This window comes from Dipodomys spectabilis, unplaced genomic scaffold (genome assembly GCF_019054845.1).
Source record: "Dipodomys spectabilis isolate Male_0828 unplaced genomic scaffold, ASM1905484v1 ptg000032l, whole genome shotgun sequence".
Taxonomy (NCBI): Eukaryota; Metazoa; Chordata; class Mammalia; order Rodentia; family Heteromyidae; genus Dipodomys; species Dipodomys spectabilis.
Window position 1 is genome coordinate 22,201,895 of NW_024870709.1, and position 20,593 is coordinate 22,222,487.

The following is a 20,593-nucleotide window of genomic DNA, read 5'->3' on the forward strand; positions in this document are numbered from 1 at the left end:
ACGTATAATATCTCTTTTCAAATCCACTTCACATTTATGATCATATTTTAAAATAGAGACCAACACACCATTATTATTTTCTCCTAAAGCCATACTTCATGTGCAATTGCACACATAGCTAGAGGTAGTCCCACAGAGAATGTGAGTCAGAGAATAGGATCTTTAGTTCTACGCCTAACTTTTTCTCTCATTCCAGGAGTCCTCATTGCTCTGCCTTCAAGCATGTCTCCCTGGTCTCTTAAATCCATAAATGAGAGAACACAAATGCAAGGCAGAGAACAAGTCAGGGGGATACTTGTATGGAAAGATTTGTCTGGATGGTTGTGTAATCGGGGTCTGCTCCTCTGTTTAGGAAGAACAATGTATGAGAGCTGGTGAGCATGGCTTCACAGGTGAACATTTTTATGATCCTAGAATATCCTAATGCTATTCTAACTTCTTCAACTAGGAATCCACCTGTAGAATTGTTATCAAACAATCAGTACCATTCTCACAAAGAAGTAAAATATGAGCATGCTTCTATGTCCCATTTTAAAAGTTACTTTCTCAGCTGACCTCTCAATGCCGGTTCCATTCAAATAGAAAGTGAGAAGTTTCTTCAAAGAATTTATAATAAGGCACGTCGTAAATACACTTTATGAAAAATAAATGGAAAGAAAGCCAAAATGTGAGTGCTGAGGCTTGAACAGTGTGACTGTTTTGTGCCAGGCACTTTATAAACACTATTTTGAATGATTGTCTTCAAAGGACAATGCTCCTACGCATGTCTAAGGTGGGAACTGAAGCTCACGGTGGTTAAGTAGCATGTGGAAGGTCACGAATTGCTCCTCCCAGAGCAGAGCTCTGTGCTCTTATCAGTGGAAAGCAGCAGCGTTAATCCAGGGCAAGGTGTTTCAGATGGCAAAGTTAAAGACCTTAGGCATTTGAGCAGTGTGTCTTGAATGAGTCATACTAAGAATGAGTATTCTTTCTTTGTGCCAAAGGCTGTGAACAAATGGTTCAAAGAGTAATGAGTATTTTAGTGCACTTGAACTAAAATGTGAGCAAGTTTGAAGTAATTCTATGTCTTGGACTTGTACCTCACCTCGTTGTTAGTAGGGAAATCTTGAGATTGTTTAAATGAACAATAATACAACCTAAACTAAAAGGACTCTGATTGGTGTCTACATCAAGTTCTGACAAAAACCTGACATCAGGCAAGTGAAACCAGGAAGAGTGGACACGTCCAATGGGAGTTGTTCAACAAGAACCACTGAAGTAATAAATTACCAGTTTGATCTGCAGACTCTTTTGAAAGTTGCAATGAGGCAAAAGCAGCTTCCACCTACCTCTTTATCCAGTGAACTTAAGGTACAAACCTCCCTTAAATAATATGACAAATATGCCTATGGTTCATAAGTGTTACGTGCGTAGCACACCTTGATGATAAAACTTAGATGTAATTTTCTTACATGTGAACAAATATTGCTTAACAACTCCTTAGCTGACTTCTTGACCCCTAAGGGGTAAAAGCATTTTTAAAGAACAGATAGTTTAAACAGTGTTGCCACACCAAACATAAATAAAGCAAATCAATCAGCTTAGTAGAACTCTGCCAACCAAGGCTCAAGGCTGCCAGCCTCCCTGGTGGCTCAGTTGCAAGAATATGCTTTCAAATTCAGTGTACCTTTTTGTTACTTGCTAGATAAACGAACTTTAAAATTTCAAAATGTGCTTGTTGCTGGTTCTACACCAGTGGATTTTCATAAGCATTTAAAAAATCATAAATCTCATTAAGTTCCACAAAACTCTACACATTTTGAGGATATTTATTTAAATTAAGGCATATAGTGTTTTGAAAAGTCTAGCAGAAAATTTAGTTTTTAGTTGTACAAGATGAAAGCACCTTTATACAATTTATATCATATATATGTGATTTTCATTCAGCTTAATAAATATTACAGATGCAAGTTCTGAAGATGGTCAAGTAGAAAAGAATACATCATTATGATTGACCAGTCTCTGCTCTTAAATGTTCACAGCCTACTGGAGAAGCTGAAGCCCACAAGCTAACCTAATCCAAGGACTATATGTTATTCGGTCTCTACAGTGTCTATAGTAAAATGCAGTTTATTAATGCAGTTCAACTGAATGCATTTGTCACCAAGCTGATATTTCTGTTTCTTACACCCAGAAAGCTCCAAAAGGCATTTGAGTTTGGGAGGGAAAAAAAGAAATAATAACTATTGCACTTATAATAGTGATTTCTTTGTATTATAATGATACAGAGATCCAGAGATTGATTTCTTGCCAGTTATGCAGAATATATTTTGAAGAAAATGATATCAGCCAAGACCAGAAGGACCTTTCAGATAGTGACAACAAAAGGGAGCATGGAGAAATGAAATGTAGGTCCAGTTCATGAAATTAAGGAAGAGGAGAAAGACAGAAAATATTCACCTTCCACTTATCAAACATGTATTGCTGACTGATAATAGACACTTCCCAGGTGACTCATAATAAGCCAGTGTGTTCATTATTATAGCTCTACAATATTATTAGCTCTATAATACTCAAGACTAATCAGTTAGTAAATAGTAGAGTCAGAACTCAAAGGCCTGCTTCAGACCTAGGCATTTTTAATATTGAGCCTACTTCAAATATTAACAGACAGCAAATTTATTCCAGGCTCTTATTTGCTAATTTATTTCCCATAGCCCATTGAATATATATTCCACTGAATATGAGTCTCACTGACTAAAAATAGAGATATAAAAAGTAGATATACCCCTCACCAGGGGAAATATATAAGCTTCATTCAAAGCAACAAATAAAAGAATAATTATGTAAGCATATATGTATAACCTGAAGGGAATTGAGGGAAGTTTATCCTTTTATAAGTGAGCAAATTAAGGGGAAGGGAAAAATGGGGGGAAATGGAAGGGATGATACTGATCAAGATGCATTGTACTCAAAACCTGACTTACAGAATTGAAACCTCTTTGTAATGCTACTTAATAATTTTTAATTGCCTTTAAAAAGTCAAAGAACTTTTATTTTAAATGAAAATTGAAATACTTTTCTCAGTAAGGATCTTAATCGATTTCTGACTATTTTAATTCTCCTTGTTCATGCTATAAACTTCAAAAAATAAACAAAACAACTAAGTTACAGCAACCATAATTGCATTGCATACGTGCTACAAAGACTTAAAAGTTTAAAAAAATAACTCATGGAAAAAAGGTCAAAATTTATTTTTAAAGGCACTGCAGAAATAAATTGAAAAATGCCTAATCATAACATGACCCTCTTGTTTATATACTTTTATTATGACCTGTCTCACAGTAACTGAGTGAGAAATCTATAAAATTTATATTGCAGTGACCTCAAGGATATAAGTAAAAACCCAAAACCATAATGTTATATTACCTTCAATTTGGTATTGAAGAATTAGGATTAAAGATAGCAATTCAGGTAAAGAGGAAATCACAAATTTAATTATAGAAGTTTTTTCCATTTATAAGAATTTAGCAGATAGATAAAATGATTGAATCTTTGTCTTTGCTTATTTAGAGACATTTACTGAATATTAAGTGTAACACCAAAAAAATTTCATTTTCTATTTTTTTGTATTAGAAATATATATGTGATAGTTGTCTGTGTCTCAGGCCTATAATTCTAGCTGTTCAAGGGGCTGAGATTTGAAAATCCAGGTTGAAAGCCAGCCAGAGAATATAAATTCAAGAGAATCATCTCCAGCTAAGCAACAAAAAGACAAGCATGGCTCAAATGGTAGAGTTCCATCCCTGAGCAAAAGCAAGATTGCAAGGCCCTGAATTCAAGCCTAAATACCTGCCTGCACTGATGTATGTGCATGCACAGAGAAAAAGAGAGAGAGAGAGACAGACAGACAGACAGACAGAGACAGAGACAGAGACAGACAGAGACAGAGACAGACAGAGACAGAGACAGACAGAGACAGAGACAGACAGAGACAGAGACAGACAGAGAAAGAAGAGAGAGACAGAGACAGAGAGAAAGAAATGAGTGTGATATGCAAAATCTAAATAAATTTACTGCATAAGTGAACAATTCAAAAAGTGACTGACCATATGAATGGATAAAAGGATAAAGAGATATCCACTAGTCATATTTTTACATTCTAAACCTAGATGAAAGCTAGGTCTTTTTTCACCCAAAGAAATTCGCTTTGGCCCAAGACCTAATTGTACAGGTGAGGCTACCTTTAGATCTTAGCAAGATATTTGCTTAAGGAGCAATTTGTCACCATCATTAATTGCGTGTGTAGCCACTTATTCAACTTAAGTTTTTTGGCACCATATCTGGCATCTTCCAATCACAGTTAGGTCTTACTCTCACAGTGATCTAATCACAGCTACAGGAGACCACAGTGTTATACCTGGCGCTCCTAAAGCATCACAATAAAGCAGTAATACTTTCTTTCCCAGAATAGGCAGAGTAAGTAGCTCAGTCTTCCCTAGATTGTTTATTGTCAGACTTGAATTAAAGTCTCCATAGAATAAAGATGCATTCTTCCAGTGCTTTACATGAAAATATTTGTCCTTTCTGTTGTTGGTCTTCCTTCACAGTGATCTAAACTAGTTTACTCTTTATCCCAGAAAACCAATGAGCATATCCTCAAACCTACTAAAGTAGAAGAGCAATATCTGACAAAGAAATGCAAGTAAAATTGGGGAATGATGTGGAAGCGGTAGAGAATCTTTGAGAGCTTTTAAAGTTAAGCATTTCTCACAGAAAGCCACTTGAGGCTTAGTGTTTCAACAAACAACATCATCTTTGCACTTTGTACTTAACTCTGACTGGGGTCGGGAAATACTGTCAACCCAAAGCACAGCTATGAATTTTCTAGATTGAGAAAAGGTCCCTTCTCAGAATGTATATTCAGCTCCCATCTGAAGCCTTAGCTTTCCAATTTTATTTCACACCTACCACTAAACAATTTTGAGAAACATATATGTTACTTTATGGTGCTATTGTATTTTTGTGTTCATTACCAAACACAAAATATGAAACTAAAGGCTGAAATAATATTTGAAGTAAGTCACATATATTAATGGCACAATCCCAGTTTTAATATTGATTCTTCTTCATTTGTTGTGACCTCTTTTTTTAAATATCTGATTCTTGGTCATCACATAATGAAGCTGATGAAAAATTTGAAAGGAAGAGTTGAAGAGAGATTTTTTTTCCATATTACCTTTGGCCTTAAGCCTTTTTTATATGTTTTCTAGTATATGTGTAAAAGTGAGAATCATTGCATTAGTAACATGGTTTTCTAGAATCATTGCCTTAAGCCAGGTAAAATCTAGGGCTTCCTCTAATTGTTCAAGACATCAAAATACACTGTTTACTTCATCCATTATTTGGCTTCATTCTCATTGTTTTATTATATGAACGTAAGATTAAAAATTTTTCAGGTTACCCATCTCTAACAATAAAATACATTCATACTATGCCTGAGAAGTTTGCTCAAGCTATTTTATATTTTGTAATTTTATATTTTATATAATTTTATATTTTATAACAGTTGATAAAAAAGATGACTTAAAGCATAAATAAAATGAGATTTCTAGCACTCTTTTCTACTCCCCGTGTTCCTGTCCCCTGCTGGCATACCCGCTCACCCCAGTTTTAGCAGTTAGTGATGACCTGAAACTCATTGCTGAAGCAACACCAATGGAGGACCAGAGAATAGCAAGTGACTCACCTAAAACTCATGCATGTGTCTAACTCTAACTTTCCAATTCTGAACTGTGTGTCTTTGTGTTAATGTTTTCATTGTCTACACATATCTCATAATAATTGTTTGCAAAAAAACAACATAATGAAAACAATGTCAGCCATAACTCAATAGTTAATATTGTAAGGGTATTTGTCATTCTTATTTAACTATTTTGCATCAACTGATCATATAGTTTGCAAAAAGGGGATATCCTCTACTAGGGATTTGTATAATATATAAAGGAGGCTTAGAAAATTTTATCCAACTTCCTTGCTATTTCCTGCCTAAAAAATGTTCTTCACAAGTAAGCCAGGCCCAAAGAAACATAGGTCCCATGGTTTCCCTTATTTGCAATATCTAGTATAGGTATGAGTCAAGCGGAAAAGGTCAGATAATGTGATGTTAGGAAAACGAACCCTTAAATATGTATTTTAATGTTTTTGTTTCTTTCATGCATGTGTTTCTAACGCATTTATAAGATTATTTCTTTGTTGCTTTGTATGTCCCTCCCCCACAGTGTAACCCCTGCTTTCACTATATTTGATGTCAGTATAACATGTGGAGGAGATGGGGACAAACAAGTCGTTTAAGGATTCAGGTGGACCTGTTGCAACAATGAGAAGTACAAAATGTCATGTCAAAACCAGCTTTACAATGTCGGTGTGGGGGGGGGAGGGGGGAGGCTGGGAAGGGAGGTGAAGGGTAAACAAAGGAGGAGGCTGCAATGCTTGGTAAGAAATGTATGCATTATTCTGCCCATGTAATTGTAACCCCTCTGTACAGTATGTTCTCAAATAAAATAAAATAAAATTTAAAAAAAAATGTTCTTCACAAATACAGTTTGGACAGTTAAATAATAATATGATGTGTTCATGAGCATTTGCTTTGATTTAATCTGGACAAGCTGCCCAGTGAGACAAGGTTATTCTTTACTTGTAAAATGGAAAGGATTTCCACTTTACAAATTAGGAAACTGAGGCACAAGAAGTTTAAGGCCATATTTCCCTTGTTATCTTTCCCATTGATTCTTAATGGTACCTAAATTCCAATGTGAAGTTATTCCAGAGAGATTGCTACAATACAGATTTAGAAATACAAATTTATTTCATAAAGCTAGTATCAATAATTATTTTAATTTTTTGAAAACTAGTTACTCACATTGGTCAGCTTCTTTCAGATTCTGTAATCAAAACCTTTCACTGATTGATCTAGTCATATATCAGGATATAGATCCTGTCAAAATCTACTTTTACAATTGTTTCTACTAAATGTATGATATTTCTTCATTAAAGCTATTTATTCAGTAGATTTTTGTTGATGTTCGTGCTGTTTTAATTTTTTTATTGTGAAAATACTGTACAGAGGGGTTACAATTACATGAGCAAGGTAATGAGTACATTTCTTATCAAGCATTGTTGACTCCTCGTTTGTTTTCCCTTCTCATCCTTTCCCATCTCCCCCGGCTACCCCTCACCTCACCAAAGTTGTAAAGTTCATCTTGTACATCTCATTGTTGCAATGGGTCCACCTGTATCCCTATTTAAACAATTTGTTTTTTCCCTTCCCCTCCACAAATTATACCAACATCAAATACAGTCAAAGCATTGTTTGTGCTTTTTTGGTACATTTTTTATTGTAAAAATGCAGTACAGAGGGGTTACAGTTACATGGGCAAGGTAATGAGTACATTTCCTATTGAGCATTGTTGCCTCCTTTGTTTTCCCCCTGCCATCTCTTCCCTCCCACTGCACAACTACCCACCCCCCACCCGCTGAAGTTGTATGCTATTGAATAGAATTGTTTATGGCTCTTTAATCTTGTACAGAATCTCTCAGTGGATACTATTAGCATTTGGAGATAAAACCAGAGAGTACATTATTGCAGCATCTTCATCTTTCCACATACAAAATGCTAGTCATATTTTCCCAGTCATAATTTGTAATCACCAAAATGTGAAGTGACCACTCTTAAGCTGAGAACTTTTGTATAACTCAAAGACTCAAGACCACTAATAAACTGGAAATGCAAGTATTTCAGTTAATAAACAATACTAAAACCCAAATACTCATGGAAATTGATCTTTCTCCTGCCATACATTTTAGGCAGTGTTTATTCTTCAGTTACAAAATAAATAACTTGTAACTAATACATTTACAATTATTAAAATTATGAACTAGTCAAAGAAATTCAGCAACTTGAACAATTGGGCGAACTAAATGAAATCACTTCATATAAAAATCCTACAATTTAATTTATTTTCAATCCAGAGATAGGGAATTCTAACAGAGAAGAATTTTACTTTTTTCTTGACTGATTCATGAAAACTTACAACTGTAGTGCGTCATCTTCTCCTGTTGACATATCTGACCTTAAGGAGGCAAAATCAGATGGTATTGTATCACATGGTATGATATCTCAACTGAATAGCACTTTTTCTGGGTTTTTTTTATCTATAAGAAAAATGACAGCTCCTTTAGAAAAAGAAACTGCAATAAATGAAAGACCTTTCAAACCACAGTAAAGGAACATAATGAATCCGTTAGGAATGATACAGCAAGTTTAGGAAGTGAAAGCTGGTAGTAAATATGACAAGCTGTTGCAACAACAAAAATAGTAATCAGTGTAATCATAGCAACAAAAATAATCTTTTTATTTCAGTCCTTTCAAGGAGTTAAAAATAATGGGCACTTTTTCTAAGTTAGTAGTTTGGCAAAAATAGCAAAACCAGATAAAAATCTCAAAATGTGTACGGTATGTACAGTCTTTAGAGTCACTGCTCTGCATGTTTTGTTTTTCTTCAAATTTCCATTAAGATAATTTCACATATCCTTTTCCTCTTGGCTCTACATGACTAATTTATTCCTTCTTTTGATAATCTAATATTCTTCAATATTAGTTCACCATTACTAGGCTTTAGTACATCTATAATCAGCTAAAATTATATCCATTTTTCACAGTACATAATAAAATATTTATTTCTTATCATTATCTTAACCATTATAACATTCATATTTCTTTTGTTAGTTCAAGTAAGTATACTATGCAGTATATATACTAGGATATATAGTATGTAGGATATAAAGTATATACTATATAATATATAACTATAACTACATAGCATATATAGTATATACTATTTATACTACATAATACATGTATATACATTGTATATATACATATGTATATGTATATTTGTATATACATATAAACATGTATGCACAAATTATATGTGTACATTACATACAATGTATGTACATTAGTATATACAGACTATGTATATGTATGTGTACATTTTTTAAATTTTTTATTGTAAAGATACTATACAGAGTGTTACAGTTACATGAGCAAGGTAATGAGTACACTTCCTATTGAGCATTGTTACCCCCTCCATTGTTTTCCCCTGCCATCCCTTCCCTCCCTACCTTCCCCGAGGTTATTTTTTTTTAAATTGTGATTAAGTGATTACATAATTTCCCAAATTTCACAGTATTGTGGAATAATGATGCTCATTTTTATATTTTATAATGCATATGTGTATATATAATATGATCACCTCTACCTAGTAGTCATAGAAATGCCTTCATTTGCCTTGTTTTTCCAGACCACAATGAGATATTACAATGCAGAAAACACTTTGCATTGCAAGACATTGTGACATTGCCACTGAGCTCAATGACAAATATATGCAGTAACAAAAGAAAAGCCCAGAAGTAGTGCTGTGGCTCAAGTGGTAGAGCGCTAGTCTAGAGTTCAAGAGGGACAGTGCCCAGGCCCAAAGTTTAGGCCCCACACCGACCAAAAAAAAAAAAAAACAGTTCTAACTTTGCACACTCTCATGTCTTATTTGTACTAGGGAATTGTGGCAAGTTAAAAATTGTGCACACTGATTATCACTAATGAAAAGTAACATTCTTTGCTACATCAAATGCACTGATTTTTACACATTTATGAGAAAAATTGCATACCAGATCTTTAATTCCACAGCTTCCTCATGATAGTGAATCTTTGTTGAGTTTAGATTTTATTCATATAAATGATCAGTAACTTTCCTGTAAAGAATACTGATTAATATCAATTTTTTTTGTCTTTTCATAGGATCCTTTCCAGCCATTGGGGTGGAAGCATTTTGCCCCAGCTTCCTGAGGACAGGTTTTCTAAATAGTATCCAGGCCCCAAATCCAGTGCCAGGAGGGGGATCTTTGCCCCCCAGGATTCCTGCTGGTAGGTATTTCAGATGAACCTTTCTATCATCATGTAGAGCAATAGAACTAGTTCTTGATAGTCTATCATGTTTTTGTTTCTAAATTATGTTGTTGAGAAGAAATGCAAGTGACTTCTGTAATGCAGAAGCCACATTTCTGAGAGTGAGTGTTGTAAAAATGGTGGAAAGAAAATAGAAAGAGGATCTGGACCTAAGTTTCCAATTTAGTGTAGAGCTGCCTCTTATGGAGAATCGTTTACATATGAACTAGGGTTTCAGATCCTGAATTTGTAACTCAAGAGTAAAACAAGGATGGGTTTAAGCCACTTTGTACTGGAATTGGATGTAAAAGAGAACTTAAACTAAATGTTCTTGACAGAAAGAGTAAAGTGGTATTTGGGTGAGTATGCAGAGATTTAATTAAAGTTCCATTACACGAAGGAAAAGTGACTTCAAGAAAAGTGAGAAAGCAAATTTAAAAGACATTTTTGAGAAATAAAATTGATATATAGTCCTCTCTAAAAATAGCAATTTGATACAAGCCATGAAACAACAAAAAAATTGAATATGGAACATTTTAAAAAAACAATTTTACAACTTTGGGGGAGGAGTGGGGGAGGTGGGGGAGGGAAGGAATAGTGGGAGCACAGCAAAGGAGGGCTAACAATGCTCAACATGAAATGGACTCATTGCCTTGTTCCTGTAACTGTAACCCTCTGTACAGCATCTTTACAATAGAATAATTTTTAATAAAATAAAAATAAATACAAAATAATTTTCAAGGTTATGGAAACTGAGAAAAGTGAAAGAAGTGGCGGTTTAGACGGGGTAAGTGAGAATGTTGGAAGGAATGGCATTGGTCAAGATGCCTTATATTTATAAACTACTTTGTTAAAGGCAGCACCTATGTGCAATTACTCAAAGATAATAAAAAAATACATATCTAAAATGAAATTTTGAAGCTAGGTGTTTGTGACTCATACCTGTAATCCTAGCTACTCAGGAGGCTGAGATCTGAGGATAGTGCTCCAAAGCCAGTTCAGAAGACTCTGATCTCCAAATAATCACCAGAAAACTAGAAGTGGTCCTATGGCTCCAAGTGGTAGTGCTAAGCTGTGAGCAAAGAGCTTAGGAACCACACTCAGGCCCTGAGTTCAAACCCCATGACCAACAATAACAACAAAAAAAAGGTGGGCCTGGGAAGGTGGTTTGGTGGTAGAGCTCTTGCCTTGCATGCATGAGGCCCTGGGTTCGATTTCTCGGCACCACATAAGCAGAAAAAAAAAAAAAAAAAAAGCCAGAAGTGGCGCTGTGGCTTAGTGGTAGAGCGCTAGCCTTGAGCTGAAGAGCTGAGGGACAGCGCCCAGACCCAGAGTTCAGGCCCTATGACTGCCCCCACCCCCCCACCCCCCCCCCACCCCCGCCACCCCCAAAGAAAAGTTTCAAAGTTTAGTGATAACTTTGGATTTTCTATGGAATGATTGTAATAAAAAATTATTTTGTCAATTAGTTAAAAAAATGACAATCCTCCTCCATTGTATAGATATGAAATATATAAACCTTTTATGTGTAAACAAATTGAATAAGAATATTGATTCTTATAGTTTCTATCATAATGCTTATATTTATGTCATAATACTAAGGTCACAAATTGTGGTAATGGCATCAGTATATTCAAAGTGGTGGCTAGCCAGTCCGCAATGCAGTTAGAAACATTTGAAATATCTGGGAAATCCAATAAAAATAAAATCCCAAGCTGCACATATCTTGCATTTGTTAGCATAGTTATGCCAAACATTGCCAAGATTATTTCAACTTTTTTGTCTTTTAATTACCTTTCAACTGTATTTTAAAAATTAAAACAAATGCTAAATATGCTTTGATATCATTCAGTTTAATTATTGGATAATTTACAAACAGTTGGAGAGTTTATGGCCAATATCAGCACTGATGAATACAGTGAGCAAAATTAATAATTGTAAAAGTTTAGCAATTTTAATTCTAATGTCTGTTATACTACTTTTTCTTTGAGCTAAAAGTAAAAACGATATCACATGCATAGGTTTGTTTTGCTGTTATTGTTTTCTCTTTGTTTGTTTAGTTTGTCATAGGGCTTGAACTCATGGCCTAGGCAATTTTGTGCTCAAGGATAGTGCTCTACCACTTCAGCCACATAGCCACTTCCAGTTTTTGAGTGGTTGATTAGAGAGAAGAGTCTCTCAGGGACTGTTCTGCCTGGGCTGACTTTGAACAGCAGTCCTCAGATCTCAGCCTCCTGAGTAGCTAGAATTACAGGCATGAGCCACCAGAGCCTGTCTTATTGTTTTTAAACAGGGTTAAGGTAAATACATTTCTCTAAGCTGAGTTGAAAGAACTAAATACAAAATAAAAATGTAATTTTCATATGTATAGATAACATCTCAGTGATACACATTGACGAAGGATCAGACCATTGTTTAATTTAATGGCTTAACCCTAAATATTAAAGACAAATGTAACAAAGTGAAATATGCCATTGACTTATTTAGTATGACACAAAACAAAACAAAATAAACCTTGTCATTTAACCAATGGAAATGACAGACAAAAGATGATCTTTCTACAACCCAAACAGGAATAATTTTACCATGAGGAATCAAAAAGAACATTCTAGCACTCGATTCTTCTAGGCTTTAAGCCAAATTTGCCTCCAGCTTTGGGGAAAAATAAACTTCAGTTTTCATGACTTACATATAAATCAGCTCTAACAAAATTACTTCATGAAAAATGTATAGATCTAAACTTGTTCTCTCACAATGAAATTAACTCACATTTCTGGCTTATAATCTTCAATAAGTAACGCTTAACCACTTTGTCAATTCCCTTTCAGTAAAATTGGGACATTTTCTATGAAGCTTGAGCTTATTTCTCAATGATCTCTTCATAACATTTTATATAGAGAAATGAAAAAATCATAATTAGTTTTTAATTTTTTATAGTTTTAAGGCCTGTATCATCTTCTTATCATCATCTTAAGAAATACTCCCACATGAATCTAAGAGTAGGAACCACCTCTTCCCATGGCCAGTACCCAAGACTCTACAGGTTTGAAAGGTTGATTGATGTCCACTGAACAAAAATTAGTTTACTTTCTACCTATTGGTTCTATTTGGTTATATAATATTTTGAAGGTTTCAAAAGACATTTTTAGTGTTATTCCAGAAATTACTAAACCTAAATTATGCTAATTAAGTTTCCAATTCCTTTACTTAATCAAATTTAAATGGGATATGTCACTCTGTCTTAGAATAAAATCTTATCTCTGTTTTTTGTCTGTGCTACCAAAGGTATTTTTTGCATTTTTTTATTTTGAAAATACTGTACAGAGGGGTTACAATTACATGGGCAAGATAATGAGTACATTTGTTATCAAGCATTGTAGCCTCCTCCTTTGTTTCCCCTTCCCATCCTCCCCCCCCACCCCCCACCCAATTCTCCCCGCTACCCCCCCCCCAAAGTTGTAAAGTTCATTTCGACATAATGACTTGTACATCTCATTGTTCCAAAGATATTTTTTACATTTGTTTTCTACACTAACTGCAATATTAGGACACCAACAAGTCATAACTCAGAATGCAGTAAACCATGGTTTTCCTTATTTGCAATAACTAGTATATGTCCGAGTCAAGCAGAAAAGGTCAGATAAGTTGATGTTAGAGGAATGAACCCCAAGATAAGTATTCAAGTGCTTTTTTTTGTTTTTTTTTTTCCTTTCATGCAATTGTTTCTATCATATTTATAAGATGATTTCTATGTTGCTTTGTATGTGCCTCCCCCACAGTATAACCCATACTTCCATTGTTTTTGATGTAGGTATAATTTGTGGAGGGGAAGGGGAAATAAAAACAAATCGTTTAACTAGGGATACAGGTGGACCCATTGCAACAATGAGATGTACAAGTTGTTATGTCGAAAAACGAACTTAACAACTTTGGTGGGGGGTGGGGGGAGGATCAGGTCGGGGGAGGGGAGGAGTATGGGAAGGGATGGGAAGGGGAAACAAAGAGGAGGCAACAATGCTTGATAAGAAATGTACTCGTTATCTTGCCCATGTAATTGTAACTCCTCTGTACGGTATTCTCACAAAGAAAGAAAGAAAGAAAGAAAGAGAGAGAGAGAGAGAGAGAGAGAGAGAGAGAGAGAGAGAGAGAAGGAAGGAAGGAAGGAAGGAAGGAAGGAAGGAAGGAAGGAAGGAAGGAAGGAGTAAGCCTGAATTTAGTATTTATGTAACAGGAATAAATTGTAAATTTTTTATTTCTAGAAAGGTCATGTTAAGGAATTATATTTCCTAGTCTCTTATAAGAAAGAAACACAAACACACCAGGAGTTATTAGCAGAAAGTTAACTAACAAGGAAACAGGAAACATGTAGGATTTAGAGATAATAATTTCTGGAAAAGGAAATCAGTGTTGAAGATGTCACTGTTGTCTCCCTTGTGGGTGACCTTCAAAGCTCTTTTGTTTTGGGAGAGTGTTCTGCAGGACCTTTTAATCTATTCCCTGTGATTTAAATGCAGTGCTATAAATATAACACCCCCTTTCACATTGTTACCTGAGTATCTCTTTGTTTTATATCTTCATTTAAAAGAAAATAAAAGTGGAGTGAGATTCCCTCTCTGTTCACCTTGAATCAAAGAATATATAAAGTTTTTAAAAAACAGAATCTGTAAGCCAGGCACTAGTGGCTCACACCTATAATCTTAGCTATTCAGGAGGCTGAGATCTGAGAAGCCTGCATGGTTCTAAACCAGGAGGGCAGGAAAGTCCATGAAACTCTTATCTCCAATAAACTACTCAGAAAAAACATAAATGATGCTATGGCTCAAGTGGTAGGGCATTAGCTTTAAGCAAAAGAAGCTCAGGGACAGCACTCAGGCCCTGAGTTCAAGCACCAGGACCAGCAAAAAACAAAAAATATATATATATATATATATATATAATTAGTGCATATATAATTTATGTTTGACATTATTGATCTGTTTATCATTTGGAAAAAAAAAACCTTAATGAGGCTTAAATTGAAACAGGTAATCCCCAGCTTTTTCATGTCCTTCCTACTATACCCCAACTAGTCGTTAGAAAGTAGGTTATGATTTGAGTATATTTCAATACTTGATTTTAAATTATAGCCACACTACACACCTATATATTATATATAAAAATCCTACATTATTTTATTTTATTTTATTTATTTATTTTTTTTTTTTTTTGGCAGTCGTGGGGCCTGAACTCTGGGCCTGGGCGCTGTCCCTCAGCTCTTCAGCTCAAGGCTAGCGCTCTACCACTTGAGCCACAGCGCCACTTCTGGCTTTTTCTGCTCATGTGGTGCTGAGCAATCAAACCCAGGGTCTCAAGCATGCAAGGCAAGCACTCTACCACTGAGCCACCTCCCAACCCTCCTACATAATTTTAGACTGACTTGTTATCATCGAAGGCAATCCCTAGTTTTATAAATAAATAACATGTCCAACTATAGCAAAAGATGTACATAGATCTCAATCAATATTAAGATGCTTTCACAGGCTATTAAAATGATTATTAATATTTTTTCCAAGTTTTATGTGAAATCCTTTCTGATATGAATTCAGGGTACATATTGCATGCATTTTTTTTGGGGGGGGGGTCCTGTCGTGGGGCCTGAACTCTGGGCCTGGGCACTGTCCCTCAGCTCTTCAGCTCAAGGCTGGCGCTCTACCACTGGAGCCACAGCGCTACTTCCGGCTTTTTTCCTTTTACTTATGTGGTACTGAGGAATCGAACCCTGGGCCTCAGGCATGCAAGGCAAGCTCTCTAACACTGAGCCACCTTTCCAGCCCCTTGCATGCATTTTTATTCTGTCTTTTTCTTCAAAACGGATAGTTTAGATGTCAAGAATGGGCCAGGAATGATAAATTTGTAGCTGCAGAGTTGAGGATCTGTTGAATGTATTATCAAGTTTTGATCCATACAGAAAAGTGCAACAAAAAGGTAACACAAGTATTTATAACAGATAGCAGAGTCTAAAAATATATAGAATAACTTAAGGAAAATTGGCATAAATTTAATATGCCAAGGGAAATCAACAAAAGGAAAGGATATACAGTTTAAATAAAATCAAACAGCAGCTCAGAAAAATAAAATTAAACCACTTCATTTCTTCATGTTTTCAGGCAACCTGAGAAAAAGTCAGTAACTTTGTTACAAATCTATAGTTTTCTATTTCAAAAACAAATCATGTATCCCCATACAACCCCTGTTGGCTATGGATTTTCCAGTGGTGACTTTTTTAATTCCTCTGTAGTATATACAAGTTCACTTCAATTGCTTTTAACAACATATCATTGTAATAAGTATAAATTTACATAACAAGATCTTTTATGTAAAAGATCTTCAGGAGGAAAAAGATGATTTTCTTTAACTGAAGAGAATATATGTCATACATGTTTGCATTGCAAATGATTCAATTCGTATAAGTGAAGTGTATGTGGTTGTATTTGTGTGTGCCTGCTTAAACTAAGAGCTAACTATGAAGGAAACTGGAAAACCTAGATGAAATGTGCACATTCCAGGCCCTACAAAGTCATGCAAAATGTATGGCAGTAAGAAGAAATTCTTTCCTCTGTATTATTGGCTCCTAGCTTCTCCATTCTTTGCCATCTACCTGACTTCCCCAATGCAGGCCCTAACTCGATAGCCATCTGTGCATTTTTTCTCCAGAGAACTCTTTGTCTGAAAGTTTTGCAGCTAGAGGCTGCAAAAAGAAGAAAACTCTGAATATCAGTAGCTATTCAGAAAAATTTCTCTCATGAAAACTGGACCTCAAGTTGAAGCAGAAAACCGAGATTATTGCTGTGTTTGCAATGCAGAGAGGCATAAAGAGATAGAATCAGAGATGTGATGACAAACAGCACATCAGGCCAATAGAATCACAAAAAGGATCATATCAGTAATTGGATTTCTAGCTGAACAAAACTAACTAGACCTTTTAAAATAGTCTCAGCCTTGCTAGTGTTGGGTTAGAGTTACTTTGAACAACTGATTAAGACATGTTTTTACAGTACAAAAACCAGGACATCCAGGTTGTATTGAGGTGCCTTGCTCTCTTGCAGAAGTCAGTGCTTTTACACATGATTTTGTACTTACCCCCTCTTCTGGTTCTTTGGCTTAACTTAAAGAGAAACACACAAAGAGGAAATGATTTAAAACTTAAGGAAGGCAAGAACCAAATGAATCAGGATAGAAGCATGAAGCTCTTCTTCAAACCTTCAGACACTCAGATTATACAAAATTTGATACATTACAGTTCATGAAATTAAGGATTCTATGGAAAGGTGGTCTTCCTTTACTGATTTAGGTCAAGAAATCAGATCCTTTCTGGATTGTGTTTTGTGTCACTGGCATGAAGCAAATGAAAACTTTGTGATTCTGTAACGTCCTTCCTAATCCTAACTTTAAAAATCAAACAGACTCCATCCCTCAAAAATACAGACATCGGGAGATGGGAAGGCAGGGAGAGGGCAGGGATGGTAAAGGGAAACAAAGGAGGAGGCAGCAATGCTGGATAAGAAATGTACTCATTACCTTGCCCATGTAATTGTAACCCCTCTTTACAGTATTTTCACAATAAAAAAACTTATTAATATAAAAAAAACAGACATCATGTGTGCAAATGTTTCTATATAGTTGCAGAATGTTTCTGGGCATTATGGAATCTTTCAGTGAAGTGCTCTGGTTGGTAAAAACTTGATGTTCTACTTTTAAAGTTATGCCAAAGTGACCAAAGTGAGCACTATCAGGTTTATGTAAGACTGACAGGACATTCAAAAAACTGAAAGGAAAGAGAATAAGTAAAATATTCTATGCATATGCTACAAAATTAAGAAAAGTGAGAGAAGGACTAGGTTGGGAGGGATGAATGAGAATGGTGGAACAGTAATATTCATCAAGACACATTGTATTCAGAAACTTCTTTGTTGAATGCCAACTCTTTTGAACAACTACTTAAAGCTTCTTTAACAATATTTTTAAATGGCAGGAAAAAAAACAGAACTGCAGAATGTGTTTGATATAAAGCTCTTGAGCATTTACAAAGTAAGTTTCTATTTTTTCCTACCTAACAAAGTGAAAACAGTCTTAAAAGAACCTTAAAATAATCTGCCTAGGTTTTTACATAGTTCTTTATTCAACACCGTTAAATACTTTTAGCCTTTGACCTTAACTAAGCCTTCTTATTAACAAAAATGGTTTCTTTTATTTGAATAAGTTTGAATCTTAAAAATATAAATTGTATATATACATAGCTCTTTACCTTCTCACTGAGAATAACTTACTTCCTAGAAAACTCTGAGTTTTGTTACTAGAGATTGTGCCATTTATTTTGCTCCTATTTAAAGAAACAATCAACACTTTCAAAACATGCATCCAAGAATCACTTCTTCCCAAAAGAACAATTTTAACAAATTATGTACAGCTTGCTAAATTAGCCCAGTCTCTGTGTGAATTGCATTTCATCTTGATATTGGCTGAGCTTGTTTTGTCTGTTTTCACTTTAATTAGAAATATGAGAAGGAATCAAGCTGCTCAAATGCCTCTTTCCCTCCAGAAAACAATTCCTACAGGGTGCATGCATGCACTGTGGGGCTACTGAGCCACTTAAGAACATAAGGAAGAGATAGACCAGCTCTGGTGGGAAAGTTGTCTCCTCTGAGTATTCAGTTCTTTGGCTTTATAGGACAAAGCTCAGGGGAATTTGCCTCATGATGCTTTCCATGGTTCCATTCACAGAAGTCTCATAGAGAGTGAATTCAACAAAGTGGAAATAAAATTAAATATCTTGTAAGAATTTCAGCAAAACTTGGATACTAAATAACAACTTACTTAAAGGGGACTCAAAGTAGTCAGTGATTTAATTATGTCAGATTCATGATTCATTTAACAAATATATTCAGGATAATTACAGTATCATCATAAATAACCTGTGTAGCTGGCATATAGCAGATGTACCTTGCATAGGTTTGCTTTATTTTTGAATTCTCTGCTAATTACAATTCAGTGGTAAATGATACAGAAGACCAGACAACATATTTTATTTTATCATCATCTATATTTTATCACTTACATATTTTATCATTTCTGTAACTAAAAGACACTTTCGAACTCTGAAATAAAAGTCAGGCATTTGAATCCACTGCCAGAAGATTTGGTGCTTTCCAGTACACATTAGGGACTCTTAAAATCTTCAAGGTGTAACAGTTATTTTCTCTAGGGATTTTTTAAATATGCAGCACATTGCTGCTCTTAAATGCTCTCGTGTATGCTTCTTTTTTTCATGTATGCTTCTTACAACTGAAATTTCCACTTGGAAGTCTTGTCCTTTGAAGTCTCATCATAAGAAAATTGCAAATGAATTGATTTGCAATGTAACTTCAATAAAATTATCATACACTGATGCTTGGGATAAGTGCATTTTTTCAGCTAGTTTTTTGGGGGACTTTTTTCTGCTTTTGTGTAGATTGCTTTAGCATTTAGAAACACTTAGATTTAGAAACATTTAGATTCTGAAGGTTGTGGCTTCAAATCCTGGCCACATAAGTTTCATGTTTTGTGTTTTTGTCAAGATCCTTAAACTCCCAGTGTATCACTAATCCTACTTATTACAGTGAACAAATCATCAGTCTGCAAGGGCAAATCAGAAGATTAAATGAATTAATGCACGTCTGTAAAATGAATGTCCACAGACTAGCACCAAACACACTACAGCCCTTATAAAATACTAATTATAGCCAGGCAATGAGAACACCCCTGAAATCTCAGCTACTCTAAAGATAAAGTCAGGAGGAATGAGAATTTGAAGCCAAACTGGAAAAGTTAAGGACACAAAATCAAAACAAAGTAAAAATCAAATTGCTGAGCATATGACTCATATAAGAGTGCTTGGCCAGCAAGTGCAAGACTGTGAGTTCGGATCCCAATATGTAAAAACAAAGTCATCAATCCATCTGTACTGACTTAGAGGTAGTTATTTTAAATTATCTGTGCAAAAGCTATTTACACAAGCATGTTTACTGTAGCTACATATAAGTATTTGACATGCAGTGTAATTTGGTTTTGAGTGTAGATATTATGCAATATTTCAAGACATGGAAAAATTCTGTTGCTTTTTGTTCAAGTGTTTTCTAAGAGTAACACATTATTGAATATTCTGTCCATTTCTATCATATACTTGGAAATCAAGAACTCACCAATGGTTTCAAACACATTTGCTTTTAACTTGACTTTTATTATACATATTATATATTGTGTATTGTATATATCCATATCTAGATATGGAGATAATAAAAAATCAAGAAGCTATTATAAAAATCTCTCATATTAGTAAACACTTGGAATCTGGTTAGTGTCTTATGTGAAAACATTATCTAGCATAAGGAATCATTGACAGTATCTTTTAATATCTACTTGACATTCCTAGTTATGGAAGAAATCTTTTTTGCCTTTATGGTAATTGGTGGTATGAAGAAGGACATTGCTAGATATTACTGAGTTAATTCATGTATGTGGTATGCCACTGGTCTACAGAACTTCAGGAAAATTGTCTTGTTTATTTCCCCTAACACCCTTTGATTGGCTCTC

At 34.9% G+C, this 20,593-nt stretch overlaps 1 protein-coding gene across 2 annotated transcripts in view; it reads left to right on the top strand.

The window, feature by feature from the left end:
• Epha6 (EPH receptor A6) overlaps positions 1 to 20,593 on the top strand; it is a 732,346-nt gene that overhangs the window by 573,564 nt on the left and 138,189 nt on the right. Inside the window, exon 12 of one of the 2 annotated variants that reach the window (XM_042676999.1) lies at positions 9,839 to 9,968. In XM_042676999.1, the coding sequence (XP_042532933.1) occupies positions 9,839 to 9,968 (130 nt within the window). The remainder of the gene's footprint in view (positions 1 to 9,838; positions 9,969 to 20,593) is intronic. The other variant, XM_042677000.1, reaches the window with a different exon arrangement.